The sequence below is a fragment of the Ailuropoda melanoleuca genome, chromosome 15 (genome assembly GCF_002007445.2).
Source record: "Ailuropoda melanoleuca isolate Jingjing chromosome 15, ASM200744v2, whole genome shotgun sequence".
NCBI lineage: Eukaryota > Metazoa > Chordata > Mammalia > Carnivora > Ursidae > Ailuropoda > Ailuropoda melanoleuca.
In genome coordinates, this window is record NC_048232.1 from 71,275,131 (window position 1) to 71,295,110 (window position 19,980).

The 19,980-nt window shown below is 34.8% G+C and overlaps 1 protein-coding gene across 4 annotated transcripts in view; it reads left to right on the top strand.

The window, feature by feature from the left end:
- Window positions 1-19,980, top strand: part of PARPBP (PARP1 binding protein) — a 64,483-nt gene that overhangs the window by 29,560 nt on the left and 14,943 nt on the right. For all 4 annotated transcript variants that reach the window (XR_004620740.1, XM_002915471.4, XM_034643807.1 and 1 more), the window contains exons 5-8: window positions 4,159-4,329; window positions 5,435-5,589; window positions 15,750-15,933; window positions 18,515-18,693. Coding sequence is in view for 3 of the 4 variants with exons in the window: in XM_002915471.4 (XP_002915517.1) it covers window positions 4,159-4,329; window positions 5,435-5,589; window positions 15,750-15,933; window positions 18,515-18,693 (689 nt within the window). In the remaining variant the exon portion in view is untranslated. The remainder of the gene's footprint in view (window positions 1-4,158; window positions 4,330-5,434; window positions 5,590-15,749; window positions 15,934-18,514; window positions 18,694-19,980) is intronic.

Genomic DNA, 19,980 nt, shown 5'->3' on the forward strand with positions numbered 1-19,980 from the left:
TGGGTGTTATACGCAACTAATGAAGCATCAAACTTTACATTGGAATCTGGGGATGTACTGTATGGTGATTATCACAATATAATAAAATAAAATTTGTACTGTATGGTGATTATCACAATATAATAAAATAAAATTTAAAAAAAAAGAAATTTAAATAATCTGGAAGCATGTTGCCTTTAAAAGTGCTTTTAATCTGTCTGTGAACTTGAGACTTCCTTAATAATTGCTTCAGAGACTTCCTAATAATTTATAATTTTTATGCTAGCTTTTAAAGCTCCCTTTTATGCTTCCTAATTTAGAATGTGATTAAACAGAATATGAAAACATTTTGAATTTAATTAGGAAAGTATTTTCTTATAGTTTATAGATAATAAATTATTGGGTCTTTAGTTGTCAGTCACTGAAGAACTTAATGAACTTCATGTTTTGAGAGTGAATTGAGTTTATAATTTGTGGAGTCCTTTTTTCTAAGGGAATAGCCAAGGAGAGGATTTCAGGTAAATAGCATGGGAGAGACATTTGAGAATTAGATACAATCAAGATTCCAGAGCAAGAAGATGGGGTGGAAGTAGTTGAGAAGGTGATGAGAATTACATAAAAATAACTTAATTTTGATGAAATCCAATTTATCAGTTTTCTCCTATTATAGATTGTGCTTTTGGTGTCATGTGTAATAACTCTGCCTAATTTCAAGTCATAAAGATTTTTTCTTATATTTTCTTCTTAAAGTTTTACAATTTTATATATATCGTACATTTAGACCTGTGATCTGCTTTAAGTTAATTTTTATAAAAAGTGTGAGGTTGGGGCACCTGGGTGGTTCAGTGAGTTAAGCTTCTGACTTCAACTCAAGTCATGATCTCAGGGTCCTGGGATTGAGCCCCCCATTGGACTCCCCGCTCAGTGGGCAGTCTGCTTGTCCCTCTGCCCCTCCCCCCACTCATGCTCACTCTCTCTCTCTCTCTTAAATAAATAAGTAAAATCTTAAAAAGTTTTTTTTTTGTGGTTTAGGTGAAGTTTAGGTGAGTTTCATTTGTTTCACATATGTATTACCAATTGCTCCCACACCAATAGTGGAAAGACTGTCCTTTCTCCATTGTTTATTTTGCACCTATGTCAAAAATCAAATGGCCATATCTGTTAGGTGTATTTGTGGACTCTGTTCTGTTTCATTGATATGAGTGTCCCTTCATAAATACTGTATTATTTTGGTTGTATACTAATATTTAAGATAATTTTTCAGCATATTTAACATGTTGTTCCAGTGTCTTCTGGCTTACTTTTTGATGATCTGTTACTAACTTTATCATTGTTCCTTAATATGTAATGTGTCGTTTTGTTCTGGTTACTCTCAAGATTTTTTCTCAGTTTTGGCTGTCAGTGTTTACTTATAATACAGGAATAATATTCTTTGTGGTTTTCCTACTTGAGTAGCTTCTTAGATCTACAAATTAACGTTTTCCACCAAATTTGGGATCTTTTTGGCCATAATTTCATGAAATAAGTTTTTCTGCTTCTTTTACTCTTCTGCAGGGATTCTAAGTACATGTCCCACAGAGCTCTTTGGTTTTATTTTTCTTTCTGTTTTTTTCTTTTGTTTTTCTGGTTTGGTAATTTCTATTTATATATTTGTAAGTTCACTGATAATTTCTTCCACTTTCTCCAAGTTGTTGAGCCCACCTATTTTGTTTTGGTCATTGTACTTTTCCTTTTTAGAATTTACTTTCTTTTTAGTGTCCACTTTTCTGTTGTCATTTCTCCTGTTAATTCATCGATAACACTTTTTTAATTCATTGAACATTTTTTGTTTGAGTTCTTTGAATTTATTTATAGCGGTGACCTCAGTGTTTTATCTGCTAAATCGAACATCTAGGTCCACTTGTTGTTAATTTTTATTGATTACTTTTTTTTTTTTTAAAGATTTTATTTATTTATTCGACAGAGATAGAGACAGCCAGCGAGAGAGGGAACACAAGTAGGGGGAGTGGGAGAGGAAGAAGCAGGCTCATAGCAGAGGAGCCTGATGTGGGGGCTCGATCCCAGAACGCTGGGATCACGCCCTGAGCCGAAGGCAGACGCTTAACCGCTGTGCCACCCAGGCGCCCCTATTGATTACTTTTTATCTTGAGATGGGGTCACGCTTTTTGTTTTTGTTTTTTTTGTTTTTGTTTTGAACTGTCTAGTAATTTTTAGATGAAAACTGGACATTAGAGATAATATTTTATAGTGATTCTGGGTTTTGTCATGTTCTTCTCAAGACAATTGAGTTTTTATTTTATTAGGCAGTTTTGTTGCCTAGATTTCAACTTCATATTTTGTCTCCCTGGTATGCATCTTTTGGGTTATTTATTCTTATGGTTTTTCCCTTTGCTGTGGGTTTTTTTTTTTTTTTTTTTTAGGTTGGCTTTTGTAGATCTTTCTTCTGCCTGACAAATGTGGCAGTAAGCCAAGGATTTGGGAAAGTATGGAGCTCATTCTTTCCATGGATTCTTTTTTCCTAGGGATTTTCCTGTATTTTCCAGCTGTTCTGACAAGTTTTGGCTCGGTACACTTAACACTTCAAGCCTATCCAACTTCAGCTTTCTGCAACTGAAGCTACACACAGTTGTGGAATGCACTCATTTTAGCAAACCTTCCAACTCATAGCTCTTTTTCCTCATAGCTCAATCTTTCTAGAATATATTTCTTTCTGATTTCTGCCTGTGTTTTTGATGGACTCCCTGGAATCTCCCCCATGCTTGTGTAGTTTTGCTGTCAGCTATGGATTATGGCTTTTAATGCTCTCAATTATTTCGAGGGTTTTCCCCTTTAAATTTCTATTTGTTTTCGCAGCCCTGGATTCGAGGGCACCATTATAGTCACTTCTATCTGCTGCAGCCACAATCATGAAAGTTGGGCCAGTAAACCACAAATTTAAATCATACTTTTTTTTTTAAAGTAGCCTCCATGCCCAGCATAGAGCCCAAAGTGGGGCTTGAACTCGTGACCCTGAGATCACGACCTGAGCTGCGATCAAAAGTTGGATACTCAGTTGACTAAACCACACAGGTGCCCCTAATTCCTTCCCTTCTTATTGCAGTTAAGTTAAAATTAAATATTTCTCCAGCTTCTGTCTTCTTCTGGATACTTTCCAGTTTCTTTAAATAGTATTTAAAATTTCTTACTTACTATTTTATGTTTGTTATCTGTGAGGTTCATATGATCACTCACTTCTCCACTATTACAGGAAGTTTAGGACCTTGAATAACCACAGACCTGCTATTCTTAACCCTTCTTGTCGCAGTTCTTTTAAAATTAAATTCTCCTCTAGCTTGGGTCTGCTTTGTGTGTACTTCCCAGTGTAGTTACATTTTTGAAATTTTACTAATATTTTATAGTTACCTGTGGGAGTTCACTTCCCCAGTACTAGAAGTTGCAAGGCCTTAAATAGCTATAAGTAGGTAATTTTAAGAATAAGATCATTGAATGCCCTGGTTTGTAAAATGCCTTTGACCATAAAAGACAAGTATGGTATATATGAAAGAACAGATGCCCATATTCTCACAAATATTATTTATCTTGTGCTTGAACAGTCTATAACTCTGTTTTAGGCCAGTTAATATCAACATCAACTACTTGTTATTATTTTCTTAACATTTGCTTGAATCTCTTCGTTGTAATACCTACTTGGTTATTTGGTATTGTCAAAGTCAGTATCTAATAACTACTCCTAAATTTAACCATTTAACTTAAGCCCTTATCTCCAGCCCTGTATAGGTACAGAATCAAATAGTGCCACTTGGCACATTTCCTAAGCTTTAAGTGGCTTCATTACTCCTTGTTATTTAGTGACAAATGTGTGCAAAGGAGTGAGATCCAGCCTTATCAGTAGCGCAGACTTTGGACTTTATCTTTTATATCATTTTCTAAGAGGTATTTTTCAACAGTTGTGATAGTTGTTATTTGCTCATAGATACTTATTGGTGACACATTTGTTTCATGAGCAGGGATATTTTAATTGTCCAACTCAATCTTTTGTTGTATGGCAGTTCTCTCTTTTCCCATAGAGTTGAGTGAGATATTGGTATTGAATGGTCATAAGTATTTTTTCTGTGTTTGAAGAAAAAAATTATTGATTTAGAACAACTTCAATAAAGAAAATAATATTTTATTGTACAGGTGCAGTTACTAGCAAGAAAAATTATCTATTCCTATTTAAGCCTGCTAGTGAATTCAAAGAATGACCTGGCTCTGGCTCATGTTCTCAATATTCCTGATAGAGGACTTGGAAGAGAAGCCTTCACTGATTTGAAACATGCTGCTCAGGAGAAAAAGATGTCTATCTTTTTGGTATGGACAGGTTACATTTTCAATATGTTTTAAAGACTTATGAACAGTGGATACATGTAACTTAATATAGAATTCTTATAGCTATGATAAAACAACTTTTAAATTGTGCATACATGTTCTTCCTTTGTATTTGAAAATCTATGCTATTTTTATTTATTACCATATTCTTCAAATTTGACAAGGGAGAATTTCTCTAAAGCAGTGTTTTCCTACATGTGTTCTATAGAGTGGTATCTCTGTTAAATTCTGCTTGAATAAATATTTCTAAAGGCAAAAGTCCCTGTTAAATGCTCCTTGAATAAATGTTTTCCAGGGCAAACAGTTTGGAAATAGTGTCTACTTTTATTGGGTATATGTAATGCATGTTTGTATATCAAAAGCTCTGAGAAGTCCTACCATTAAGAACTTGGCGTAAATTAACCTTGTTACTTAATCTGTTGTTTCCTAAGTTATTTAACCTTGGAACTTTCTTCCAAATTACTGAAATTTCATAGAATTTGTTTTAGGATACACTTTAGAACATTTCATCTTTGATGGAGATGCTCTTAAGTGTAGCCATCCTATATGTATTTTTTATCATTGTAAGGCCTTTTGAACTACACATGATCGAATAATCCTAAAATGTGAAAGCTAGATAGGGCTTTGTGATTATTTAGTCTAAATGTTCAGTTTATAAATAAAGAAGATGAAGCTTGGAAGAGTTGAATTAATTGCCCACCCTTCAATAAATCAACACAGTCAACACTAAAAAAACCCTTTGTTTCATATTAGAAATTCCAGTTCAATCTATATGAGAATATATCCATACACTAATATTTTATAGTCAGTGATATACTCTTAAGAATATATTCTTATGCCCTTAATTTGTCACCTGACTTGGCTCCTCAGTTTCCACTTGCATTGCCATTCACCCTTGTTGGTGTAAATTTTGCATGGCATCTGTTTCTTTAATTATTTGCTTCTGAATCAAAGTGACACAAATCATAAAAAATGCTTACTTTACCTGTATACTCAGAAATAATATAAATGTACCCAGCTTCATAAAGTTTTATTTTTAACTCACTAAATCATTAAATATAACTAAATCGTTTATTTTAATTCACAGGTGGCCACATCATTTATTAGAACACTAGAGCTTGGAGGAAAGGGATATGCACCATCACCATCTGATCCTTTAAGGGCACATGTAAAAGGACTGTCTAATTTTATTAACTTCATTGACAAATTAGATGAGATTCTTGGAGAAATACCAAATCCAAGGTAATGACTTTTCATAAATTACCAATGTGTGTTATTAATCTGTCTTTAAAACTTTACAGAATCAGATGTAGATTTGAATATATGAGCTATTGAAATGACTAAGCATCAATAGTAGGGAAAAGAAACAAAATACCTAGATGAATAAGTTATAATCTCATGACCTTTCCCCCTAAGTTTCTATCTGTCTTTGATTCTAAAATTTTTGCCAAAGTCAAATGGCATGTTCACATGAAATTTGACTAGAGAAGAGGGCTATTTGTCTTTATCTGAAAGAAATAAATTTTGGAGGACTGGACATGACTGAATAGATAATTTCTTTAAAATTTTTATTTAGCACTAAGGGAAACCTATACCAAGAATGAGGAGATTGACAAAGATTTGATAAAATCTATATTCTACTTTCTGCTTTTTTCCCATTTTCTTGGGTGTAAATCTTTGGTTTATCTGGAATTTGTTTTTATATGATATTGGAAGTAAGAGATTCTTTCATATCTGATAAACTCCCATTTATAATATATGCATATTGGATGATTACTAATTTTGTGATTAATTTTGGGGGTGCAGAAGTGGGCTGTATATGTTAGCAATCACAGTAGGTCACTGTCAGTTTGGTTGGTATGCTTTAGCATACCAAACAGCTGGTATTATTGAACCACTTTTAATGTGTCAGGCTCTTTATGGGGATTATCATTTGATCATTACAACAACCTTACATGGTAGGTACTATATAAATACCCAGTTTAGAGAGGAAGAAACTGAAGTTCTGGGACTAAGTGATTCACCTCAGTCACATCGTTATTTAAGTAGCAGAGCTGGGATCTGTACTCAGTTCTGACCCTGGAATCCATTGTCTTAATGACTGTATCTTATTTCGTGAAACTTCTTTTCATTTTAAGATTCCAAGAAAAATTTGTTCAGGATTTTATTCCGAATTGCATCCTTCTGTCTTTATGAATATCCATTACAAGAAAGTAAATTTGGAAGAGGGTTTTGAATATGTCTTATAGCCAATATCGGACATCTTCTGAACTTTCAAATAATGTATTAGCTGGCTATTTCTTCTGAGATAGCAGATAATTTTTAAAAATATTCTATTTTTAGCAAAGCAAATATTGGTATATTTTGTTAAAGTCAAATAGTAAAAAAGTCCTCCACAGATTGTCTTTAAAATTTTTTTGTGTTTGTTTTTCTATTTACCTCATTTAAATGAAGTTTTAATGCAGCTATTTGTTGATTTTTTCCATTTGAGACATTATTAACTTTCTTCCCTGGAATATGGTGATTTGCCACTCACTCACCAACCTCCCAGCACCTCTTTCTGTCTTCCCCCTCCTGTTACGCACACAAAACTTTTCTTCTTTCATCCTTCTAATATAGTTATACCACAATTTCAGGTTATTATATTTTAGAATTTATATTATTATGACTCTGTAAATACTGCCTACACCTAAGCTTTGTGATATGCTGTGGTTATTCTTCCTTTCTTTTAGAAATTTTTGTTTTTTTCCTTGAGTTAATAATTGCCTACTTTCCTCTTTTGCTTTACTTACTATATATTTATCATTGATTCTTTTTTGAGCTTTCCAATAAAACCATACATATTCTTATTATTAGATCATCTGTCAGTTCTGGTTTTTGCCCTTGAAGACATTCCTTCTGGAGAGTCCTCTATCTTCTTCATTGAGTGTGTACTTTTGCTTGTTAGGCCTGTTCACAGTGGTAATGGTGAAGCTTCATTATCTTGTGAATTTTCTTTGCCTCTGCCTTGTTTTTTGGATCTTGTGACCTTATTTTTAATTGGTAAACCCCTTATTTTATTCTCATGGCTTTCTGAGAAAATAGGAGGCAAAAATCTTTACCATATTCTCACATTTAGTCGTATGTGATCTTATGTCATGTTTCATTTATCTAAGATTATTTATTTTTTAAGATTATTTTTATCTGCTTCCTGGGTGGTCTTTGTTTTATCTAAGTTGAATGTTTTTATTTGTTTTGCCCTCTTTCATGTTAGAGGTCATTCTAAAATGTGTGGTGATTCTAAACAGTCCTTTTATCATATTTAAGAATGAGACTGTAGAAAGCTGATTAGTAGCTCTGTACAGTGGATTTCATTATAGCAAGGTATCCATTTGGCTCTTTTGTTAGGGACTCTCCAAATGTTGGTAACTATAGGTCTTTTCTCTGGGACTTAGACCAAAATTTCCAGAGTGGCATCCTTCAGTCCTTTGCAGAAAGCTGTAAGTCTAGCTAGTAATATTCTGAAATTTGAGGTAGGGTAAGTGTTGATGCTGAGTCTCCCAGTTCAGTATGTAGACTTCTTAAGCACTCTGTTTTCAGTCCCTGTTGCCTCGAGGTCCAGAGCCGATCTGGCTTAGTTTCTTCAGAGTAATCTTGCTTTCCATGCTGAGGGGAGAGAAGTGCACAGGCCTGACTGCTCAGAATAGGAGAGGAGATTTAGATGTCTACGTGTTTCCAGTATAGACTGTCAACCAGCTTTCTCATTTGCAACCCTCTCTTTATTGTAGCCTTCAGTATTGAATTCAATTTCTGAGAATTTCTGGGGTTGCTTCTTATTGGTGTCTCTTTTAACAGTTACTTATGTTTTAGCTTTCTCTGTTCTGAGTAGTCAGCTACCACATATCCATCTGCTTTTCATTTTTCCATGCTTTCATTATATGTCTCTGCTGTCATCTGTTATTGTCTCCTCTAACATTCTCTTTCTTTGTGGATTTTAAAACACTTGCCTTTTTGTCATTTTTAGTGCAGTTTTAGGAGGAAGCAGATAAAAATGCATATATTCAATCCAGTGTAGTTTGTTATAATTACATTACCTTCGGAGGAATTTCTGGTTGGGATGAATTATCTACAGGATAGAAGTACATTTTAGAGGTATCTAGGATGAGAGAACAGACTTAAATTCTTTAACTCATCAATGAGTTATTTTGAATATCCTATCTTGTCACAGTGAGTAATTACTCTATGTTCTAGGGCAGACACTAAAGAAGTAGGTGTCTAAATAGTGGGTATGTTCATGTGGATGTCTAAATAGTCCACCTGAGCAATCTTTCTTTTTTTTTCCTCTTTATTTCATCTTTATGGTGATTTTTGTATATAGTAAGTATATATTCATTTCATAATTTTTAAAAGTTATTAAAAGCTAAGAACATATATCCTGCTTATACAACAATAGAAGAATGTACAGAGAAAAGGACAATTGACCTAGTTTGTGGGAGCCAGGGATAAAAGCGTCAGGAATGCTTACCTGGGTGGGTGTTACAGGTCAGCCTAATCTTGAAGTATGAACTTGAAGGAGTTAGGCAGGCATGGAGAGTGGGCGTGAAATGAAATCTAGATGGGGAGAAGGGAGGATATCCTATAGTGGGGATAATATGGCTAACCTATTGGGACATTGTTTTATTGTTTATTCATTTTGTCTTAGAATTTCAACTTCTAGTACTTTCATCACAGTCTATAAAGGTTGTAAGAATAAAACAATAAGCCAATTTCCCTGTTTTTGTCAATTCCTTCTTCCTTTTATAGCTGAGATTCTTTTTTTTTTTTTTTTAAATTTTATTTATTTATTTGACAGAGATAGAGACAGCCAGCGAGAGAGGGAACACAAGCAGGGGGAGTGGGAGAGGAAGAAGCAGGCTCATAGCAGAGGAGCCTGATGTGGGGCTCGATCCCGTAACGCCGGGATCACGCCCTGAGCCGAAGGCAGACGCTTAACCGCTGTGCCACCCAGGCGCCCCTATAGCTGAGATTCTTGAAAAAAAATGCTATCCTTTATTCCATTCCTGAATTTCTAATTATTTAATATATATTTCTCCCCAGGCTGTAAAGTCTATGAGGGTTTTATTGGTTTTCTGCACTAATATTCCCTAGTCCTAGCACAGTTTCTGGCACAGATTAGACACTCAATATTTATTTACTTGGCTGTACTTAACTGACTCATAGTAATTCACTTTTCCACTCTATTGAAGCTATTCTGCCAAAGATCACTTGTGATCTAGTTGGTGTAGAATTTTTGGTCTCTTTTGAGTCCTTAAATTTGATCATTTTGTTTCTTAGAACTCTTTTCCCTTCTGAGGTTTCATTCTTTTATTTTCCATCTACTTCTAGGACTACATATATGCAAATTATAAATCTAAATTTCAATGGGATTCAGACCTCTTTCCTGAGTTTCAAAAATATATCTGTAACTATATGTTGTGATCTCAAAGGCAACTAAAACTTAACATGTTCCAAACTAAATCTTTGTCTTTTCCTGCAAACCTCCTTCTCCTCCTGAAGTGCCCAGCTTGATAAGGCCTGTCTTCCTCCAGCTACCTAACCAGACATCTGAAACATATCCTAAACCCCTTTTTCTCCTTTCTCTATCTCTTCAGTCACTGAGATCCATGAATTCTTCTTAACATTTTTGATATTCTTTTTTTTCACCTCTATTCCTATAGCTACTATCTTATTTCCATTTTTTAATGGAAAGTCTGTTTTCAGACTTATCCTTTCTTGCTTGAACTTCTTCACTTCTCTCTGAGTTGTTCTTTCTGCCTCCAATCTTGAGTTGCCCCATCCTGTTGTTCTTACTGCTGCCAGTGGTCTTTCTAAAACAGCAAATGTTACTCCTGTGATTAAAATCCTTCAATGAATTCCTATTAGTACAGGATAAGACTCCAGAAGCCTCAGTATGATATAGAAATCCTATGTGCTCTAGCTCCTGCCTGTATCTTGCTCTGGCCTCCGTCTCTCAACCTTAAAACTTAAAGATAAACATGTGTTTAACTCTTATAACTGACTGTAATAGGGTTGAGGTGGTAGGGAGTCACAATAATCTTTGAATCAAAAGGAGGATGGGGAATAGATAGGGAAGAAATAAAAGAAGAACTGATTATCACACTTCCCTCCCCACTGCCAACTTTTCATCAGGCCATCTTAGCTGTAATTTGGTTGTATTTCTATCTTTTGCCAGTAGGTGCCACCATAAAATGCATACTATACTTTCCTGAAAAATATCTTAAATTAGGGGTTTCAGGTTACATAAATTAGCTAGTTCTCTGTTGTTCAAATGTTTAAAATTATGTATTTCAAGTTTATGAGAACTTTTTTTTTTAAAGATTTTATTTATTTATTCGACAGAGAGATAGAGACAGCCAGCGAGAGAGGGAACACAAGCAGGGGGAGTGGGAGAGGAAGAAGCAGGCTCATAGCGGAGGAGCCTGATGTGGGGCTCGATCCCACAACGCCAGGATCATGCCCTGAGCCGAAGGCAGATGCTTAACCACTGTGCCACCCAGGTGCCCCATGAGAACTTTTTAATGTACACTTGAATTACATTTATTGGACTAAATGTTATACATTTATAGAATGTTAAATCTAGTTGAAATTATCTAGTCCAAAATCTTACTATTACATTTTTCTCATTTAAAAATATTCTAGGGGCGCTTGGGTGGCTCAGTAGGTTAAGCGTCTGCCTTCGTCTTGGATCATGATCCCAGTGTCCTGGGATCGTGCCCTGCATTGGGGCTTCTTCAGCGGGGAGTCTGCTTCTCCCTCTTCCCCTGTGTTTGCTCTCTCTCTCTCTCTCTCTCAAATAAATAAATAAATCTTTAAAAAAAATTCTAGAAGCATTTTTGATATATCTTATGGAACACTTTTAATCATAATTTTTAAAGATATGTTTTAGCAAATAGTTTTCTAATTCTTGAAGATGGTAGGGGAAAGCCAATCCATATAGTAAAGATATTCAATAATTACACTAAAGTATTACCAATCATTTGTATTATTGCTTATTGCTCTCTTTCAGTCACTATGCTTTAATACAAGCTTGGGGATTTTTTTTTTTAAGATTTTATTTATTTATTTGACAGAGAGAGAAAGAGAGACAGAGCACAAGCAGGGGGAGCTGCAGAGGGAGAGGGAGACGCAGGCTCCCCACTGAGTGGGAACCTGATGGGGGGCTTGATCCCAGGACCCTGGGATCATGACCTGAGCCGAAGGCAGATGCTTAACCAACTGAGCCACCCAGGTGCCCCCAGGCCTGGAGATTTAATTGTGTTTTTCCTCACTAGCTTTATTTTTTTCTTTCTGCCCCGGGGCTCTAATGTAATACATTTGGTAGTCAGGAGCTGCAGTATACCTCTTTTTCACCTAAATTCTTCTATTAATGTTTATCCAGAGTACGCATAATGTATCTGCTGGGATGCCTTCCTGAATAACTCTTTTTTCTCTTACCCACCCACTCAAACTCCCTCTATACCTTTAGTATCTCACTTTCTCACATGATCTCTTAAGGAGAAATATTTTATTCATCGTATCCCAGTGCCTAGCACAAATGTCCTGGTGTCATTTGAGTTAAAACTTCAGAGACTCCAGGCTCTAGAAGCAAGAGTCTGGATTATGCCACCATGTTGCTAAGCAGATATTTGACGAGCTAATATCTGGCTCTAGTAGAGAATATATAGCAATAGACTAGTCGTAGACCTGGTGTTTGAGGTATTTTGCCAAGCATCAAAATGTTGAGCTTGGCAAGTATCTGAAACACAAATCCTATAAACTTTTTCTTAATATAATTCACTCAAGGAGTCATATCATCTTTAATATTTAGTGTATTTGTTCTTATAGAAAGAATGAGTAAAGGAAGTAAAGGTGACTTTTACCTAATATCACTGAAAGCATTTTTTTTTGTTCTTATAATTGACATTATAACACTCTTTAATACTTTATTATCCTTTTGAATCTTTTCCAAAACTCTTCCATTAGATTACTTTGCAGAAAAAGCACATAGTTTTGTGTTTTCATTTTGGCTTCATTTCATCCAATTACTTTCTGTGATTTTGACTGAAAATCAAGGAAAAAAACCATTGAAAAAGAAAGTGCATATATGCACATATATGATATATATATATCTCAAAGAATTCTTAGAGTTTACTCAGACTTCTGATTACACAAATATGGCAGACTAGGTCCCCTGATTGACCCTTCCATTGAAAATAGTTAACAATGCTGGTTAGCTTATTTTTAAAATACGTCTTGACTTCGTTGTTGAGTAGGCATATATAATGAGAATACAGGACAAAAACTAGGGGAGGGAAGAAAGCCAGAAAGGGAAGTCAAACATGGAAGTGAGCTTTTATTTTGAGAGTGTTTGGTGATTTGGAAGGTCTGTTCTTAGAGCCACCAAAGTCTGAGAGTGCAAAGACAAAAGCCCAGGGACTGTCTAAGATGAGGAGTCTATTGGAACATACCTACTCTGCAGGGTTGCCCACTCTGTGTAAAATGAACTAAGAATAAGGGCTTTAACCTGATAAAGGGTTTCTATACTTAATGGTATAATGTTTTAGCATTCTCTTTAAGATTTAGAACAAGATAAGAGTTCCTGCTCTTATCATTTCTTTTCAGCGTAATATCAGATGTTCAGTTCAGTGTAGTAAGGCAAGAAAAAGAAGTGGAGATATAACAACTGAAAGGAAGAAATAAAATTCTATTTGATGATAATAATATTGTATATGTATACAAAGCTCCAGGAATTTAAAGGCAAATTATTAATATTATTAGTAGTGTTTTAACAGTGTTACTGGACACAAGGTCAATAAACAAACAATCGTATTTCTGTGCCATCACCAAATAGAAATTTAGTGCTTCAAAAAAGAGCTTCGAGAATATAAAATATATAAAATAAATCTAATAAAAGCCATAGTACTTCCTTCTCCCTCAAAAAGGTTAGACTTGACGTGAAATTCTCTGCTTGCCCTCTCCTACCCGGGGCTTTGTGTCCTGATCAAAGTGCTACCAGAGATTTTTGTCTTCAGGAAAACCCATTCATTCTGCTTGCCTCTCACTTCACAGCTCCCAACTTTCCACTCCAGCGCTTGTTTTTTTTCCTTTTTTGGGGAGAGATTAAGTGGTACTTAGAGACTCCCCCCTATTGCTGCCAAACTCAGTGAGATATTCCCCCAGAGTTTTTATTTAGTCTGTCATAGCGTAAGTGGAAAGCCCCTAAGTACTTTTGTGTCACAAATAATAATATAGTAATAGTAAAATATATATCTTTTGTCTTACTATTAAAAATTTCAGATTGTTGTGTGTGATAGTGGTCATTTATTCAAGAAACGTAGCAATCATTTCTTTTGTATGCCAAGTATAAATTGGTAGTGTAAGGATTAGTAAATATATTGTTCCTTTCTCAAGGAGTTTTTTCTTTCTTTTTTCTTTATTTTATTTCATTTTTTTGTTTTGGTGCCAAAAGGTGATTTTATTATAGCATGGGGACAGGGTCCGTGGGCAGAAAGAACTGCCCTGGGATTGTGAGGAGTAACTGATTATATGTTTTTTAATTAGTGATGCTTAGGGATAGTACAAATCTCTAAAGAATTTGGAAGCAAGCCTTTCAGGACTTTGAGGGGTTAGCTGCTGTTAAGATAAGGTTACTTTCAGTCTTTAATAAAACATAAAGGCACGAAAGTGGCCATGAGTTCCTTGAGGAAGGTCACACATGTTTTGGGTATCATTGGGCTGCAAGCTATAAGGAGATTTAATTAAGCTACATTTCTCTTGCCTCTGTTTCCCTCATCATTGCCCCCCTAAACAACTTTGACCCTTAAATCTTGAAGGTTGTTGAAGGCAGAAGGTCCCATCTTCTGTAGCTTCTTCCTGCTGAATAGGGGTAGTAGATAGAGATGTCCCTACCTTTGGGTCAAGTTTGGTCAGTTGAGAATTTAATAGGAGTTAGGCAAGGCTAAAGCAGCTTAATTTAGAGTTGATAACATATGGGTGTCTCCTTCAGTTTCTTTCTTTTTTTTTTTTTAATGTTTCTCAAGCTTATATAGTTGTCAGAATCACCTGTGGTATTTTTAAAACAATGCAACTGTTCAATACTCTTCTCTGCACTTTGTGATTCAACAGAGTGGGATCTGGAATTGATATTTTAAACAAATACTGAATATGATTCTGATAATCAGGCAAATTTGGGAAACACTGGCCTAATCATACATTAAGTATTTCTGCAATTCTTTTAACTTCCCTTCTTTATTTGGAACAGCTATTTGAATGTGACCAATCATATTTCCAGTGTTTGTTAGGAAACCTGGCTCCTTCCCTAAAACATAAAACCTGGCAATAAGGCAGTGCAGATAAAAACTCTAATTCATAATTTCCTTTATGTCACTATGAAAGTCACAGAAAAGTTAAATAGCATACCCAAGGTAGGACGTGGGGGAAGTGGAGGGATGGGGAGCTGTTATTTTGTGTTCAGGCATTCTGACTTTATAGACAGGCCATACCACCTTCTCATTCAGCACTGCACAGCCCTTCCAGGGATACCTCTAGGGGTGGAGATCTCCTGACATTAAAAAAGAACCCTCTTCTATTGTTGGACACCTCTAATTTCTTCCTTGCAATAGATCAAACTCCTTCTTCCTATATATTTCTCACATTTTTTAGGTCAGCCTTCTAGAGCAGGAACTGCAACCTAAATTCATTCAGGTTCAGGCTTAGTACAAAGAAATAATTGATTTCAGGTTTTTAAAAACACTTGTCTGTTGAACATAGTTGGTCCAGTCTTTGGATTGCTTTAGATCAATATTAACTAACTTAATTTCCCCTTCCACATAGTAACAGTTCTCATATTAGAAAGCAATGTCATGTTTCAGGTCAGTCCTCGCTACCTCCTTCCTAGCCCAGAACACTCTGTGTCCTTGGACAAGCTATTTAAACTTTTTGAGACTCAATTTTCTCATGTGTGATTTAAGGATAATAATACTTATTGAAATGATTTTAAGATTAAAGCAATGTAGGATTCTCGGTATTCAGTGAGAGGTAGCATTTCTGTTACCTTGTATCTAAAGGTACATATTTTAAATATTTCATGTGTGTATAACTGCACCTGAAACTTCCTATATATATCATCTATAACTAAAATATTTCCCTTCACCTTTCAAATCAGGACAGAAGTAACTTTATTGAAATAACTTGCTTTAAGAAAAACTTTTTAGTTTTGTTGTTCATGGTTCTCATCCTTTTCTTAAATGTGTTAGTTTGATTTATAAGATCAAAGTCGTATTTTTTGAAAAGTGTTGATTAACTTTGAGAAGTTTATTTTCAAGCTTATAAGCATATTGTCATTTCTAATACTATTATAAAGGTGATCTAATTTCTATTTTCAGCATTGCGGGGGGTCGGATACTCTCAGTGATAAAGATGCAGCTGATTAAAGGCCAGAACAGCAGGGATCCTTTTTGTAAAGCAGTAGAGGAAGTCACTCAGGATTTGGATTTGAGGATTAAAAATATTATCAATTCTCAACAAGGAGATGTAGCTGTTAGTACCACTGACATCAGTCCTGCACGGGTAATGAGCTTTTTATTCATTATCCTTCTATATAAAACATTATCGCTTCTACTTGTTAATAGAAATGTTTTACTATTGCTACTTAAGTCAGAAGAATGTTTTTCCTGTGTTATGAGATGTTAAAAATTTAAGTTTCTCAATAGGATTATGTAGGATTATGTTCAACTTGAAATAAATCATAACATCTTTGGGCCAAATTGTCTGTAGTTGTTAAAAGTAGCATGGTGGATAATCTTCAGTATCCCTTGTAGCACTAGAAATTTATAATTCTTGATGGATATTAAAGTGTTTTATAATATTTTTCAATAATTATTCCTATGAAATGATTATTTTGCCATTTATTCAAATATAAAATAAGAGCAAGGTTTCTCCGGTTCTGGCCCCAGTACTAGGTACTCTGTAGAACAACAACAGAAATGGTTTCTATTTATTCTTCCTTAATAGAATTTTTTCATCTTTATGATCTGCTGTTTTCTACATCTATTACCAGCCTACTGCAAACATTAGGAATTTCTCCTATAATTAGAAATTTCTTAAGTATATATTCCCGGAATGTTTACCTACCTACCTTTCTTTCTTTCTTTCTTTCTTTCTTTCTTTCTTTCTTTCTTTCTTTCTTTCTTTCCTTTCTTTTGTACAAACATTGTATGGTACAGTAACTGTAGTATTATAAGAGAAATTGGCTACCATCTTTTTAGCTCTAAAAAATAATTTGGGCATATGTGTTACAATCCATTTGTTGCAGTTTAATCCAAGCAGCAAAAGCCCCTTTTCCTTAGGTGTGATTGTGATAATCAGTGTCTGAAGAAAGAATTTGCTTATGTTTTATTATTCATCTATTCACGGTCTTTGGGAACCATTTTTAGGTATTTTTCTGTATTGTTACAGAATACATGTTTTCAGATTAATTGGAAGGTGGGACATAGGGGAGATTCTGGGTTGTTGCCCCATGTGTTTCGTGTGTGATAATGCTTCCTGTGGACTAGCTTGGCTCAAAAGACAACCAAGTTATTACTAAAAGTCTAAATCAGAAACTGTCACAACTCAGGTAATTAAGAGCACCAGTTTCTGCCATTTCCTGTCACAAGAAATAAAGATACAAACAACCTGGTTCTTAATTTTACGTTTTCAAGCAAATCAGAAATCTTTGAAAAATACTATCCAATAATTCTCAATAAGTTAATATTAAACAATATGGACTTTTCTCTGGTACTAATAAAAAATATATGTTAAGCACATATATTGTGATAAGCCATTACTATTGTGATAAACACATATAATGTGATAGCAATCATTAGTGCGATAAGCAGTTTGTTAAAATTTCCGTGTAGCTATACGGTACAGTTTGGTCAAGCCCAGGAGAGAGAGGAGACCAAGACTATGTTAATGACAGTTGGGGGAAATGGCACAACTACAACAGATGTCCCAGACGTTATTTAGGCACAATATCTAACATACTGTATGGGTTGGGCACTATCATTCTATCATCAACCCTAATTAACCAGTGATTAAACTGAAGCACAATGAGGTTAAGGAACTTTCCCGCAATTATACAGTACATACTACTGGTAAGTTGGTATCAAACCCAGCTAGAAATATTTTCAGAGTTTGTGCTTAGATGTGTCTGCATATATTATATTATCATCTACTTTCCCTTATTCTGTCTAGTCACTAAGTTTTGCTAGCTTTCCTCTTTTAACCTGCTTATTCTTTATCTGCACTGCTACTATTTTAGTTCATTGTGACTACCTTCTTCATTTCCAAGCTGGCCTATTGCAGCCTCTTGATTTGTGGCCCTCTCTCCAGATTTAATAACATTCTTACCCTGGAATATTTTATGCATTGCCATCATTTTTTTATAATCTAAGTAGGAGCATTTATGTCCTTGATTAATAAAGCAAAAGATTTTAACTCCATTAACAGACTGATTTATAATTTCTTTGCCACATCTATAGAGCTTTCGTAGGTTCGTCTCACGTAACTCCCTCTCTGTTACCCCTTTCTTCAGCCATATCATGTTCACCTGGTCCTTACTTGTGCCACGTTCCCTCCCACGCCTGTGTGTCTCCTCCTCCATGATGCCGTCTTGATTCCAGAGTAAATCCATCACTACCTTTGTGTGCTCCCATTGTACCGTGTATACATTCTGTTAGAAATAGCACTTCCTACTTTGTAATGCAGTTGTTGGTTACTTACATACTTTATCAAGGAGACTTTGGGTGCCTTGAGGCTGTGCTTTTTACCTTTGTAGCCTTAGCTTCAAATACTGTGCTTAGCACTTGGTGTGTCTTTATCAATAGATTACTGAATGAATGAATGTTAACTCTAAATTTTTGCATTTGAATAGATCTTTACAACCATCCATGGGGTTAGTATTCACATCAACAGAACCCCATCTCTCTTTGGTATGAGAGAGAAAAAATACACAGGGAGGCCAGTCTGGAGGCTACCTAGGGTCACATAGCTAGATAGTTACTAAATTTTATGACTTAAAGCCAGATGTTATTGAAATGGAAAAGAATGGCTGATTGCCCCAACTTTGGTGATTGTTACATTTGGTTAATAGTATTTTTTGTTCTAGCCAAAATCTTATGCTATAAACCATGGCACTGCATACTGTGGCAGAGATACTGTGAAAACTTTACTAGTCCTTTTGGATGAAGAAGCAGCCAGTATGCCTACCAAAAATAAAGCAGAGCTTTTATATGACGATGAAAATACAATTCATCATAATGGAACTTCTATTCTTACACTTTTTAGGTAAGTAATGTGGAAGTTATATGTATGTGAATGCTAACTCTAGTCTATAAAGGGAATTTTTTTAAAAAACACCTCATTGATTAAAAAGAAATACATTATGATAAGAAACTTGGAGACTACAGAAAACTGTGAAGAGAAAACAGAAGTTAAAGGGAGATTGAACATTTGGATATGAGAACGTTTTTATAAAAACATAGTACTTTGTGAGAGAATATGACAGGTATTTTTGTTTTTAGTTTTTTGCGCTTGTTTTTTGCTTTGGAAACATTTATTTCCTTTCCTGTGTATGTCAAAAAACTTTGGTGACTGCTTTCACTTACATTATCTCAGCCCTCATAACAACATCTTTCAGTAATAGCAAAAAATTAGGTACTTGAGAGACAGAGATTAAGTAATTTGCCTAGGAGAGAACAGTTATTAGCAAGTAGCAAAACTGTCTTGCTCCAAAACCTAAGGTCTATCCTCCAAGGATTGTGCTGCTCTGCATGAGAACAGGAGAGAGCATATACACCAGACTCACATTGGAATTGACATCTGTTGATTCTTCCTCTTGTGAAGAAAAATACCAAAATAGTTTTGGTATTGTGTGCAAGACATTGACACGCTTCAGTTTTAATAATAACTGGGTCAAACATTGAGTAGGTTGGTGATATTTTGCATTAATGATCTTTCATTTATAGAAACATGTAAAATTTAGGAACAGCAATTTTAAATTTTATTTAGTACATTGTGGAGAAACTTTACAAAGTCATCCTACTTGTTTGTTCTCTTCTATTTTTGTCTTCTCTTTAAAGAGAAACTTTGCGATGGTCTGTCCTTCAGTGTTGTTCTCCAGTTTATTTAAATCTCTTCACCAGCTTTTAATGATTATTCTTTTATATTTGGACATGGTGTAATTCTCCTATGTTCTACCTTTAAAGTGTTCAAATATTTTCCTAACAACGAAAATTTATTTTATCAATGATTTACAAAAAAAGTGGAAAGAAAAATGAATCTTTTTTTTTCTTCTTTTACCTTACTTCTGTTTAACAAAGTTTGCTTTTTAGGTAAAAACATAAATGATTAAATTTTCTCTCAGATTCAATTCTATCATTTTTTTAAGAGAAGGTTATTTTGTGTCTATAGAATTTTATTAAAATCAATCCCTACATCCATGTTAAAGAATTTTTTTTCTCAACCATGTGGCCAAACATATTTCAATTGTTTATAGTTACCTTACCATTTGCAATTATCCTTGTGCAGACAAGTGCCAATTCATGGTAAAGTGAGTTTTTTCATGGTCTGCAC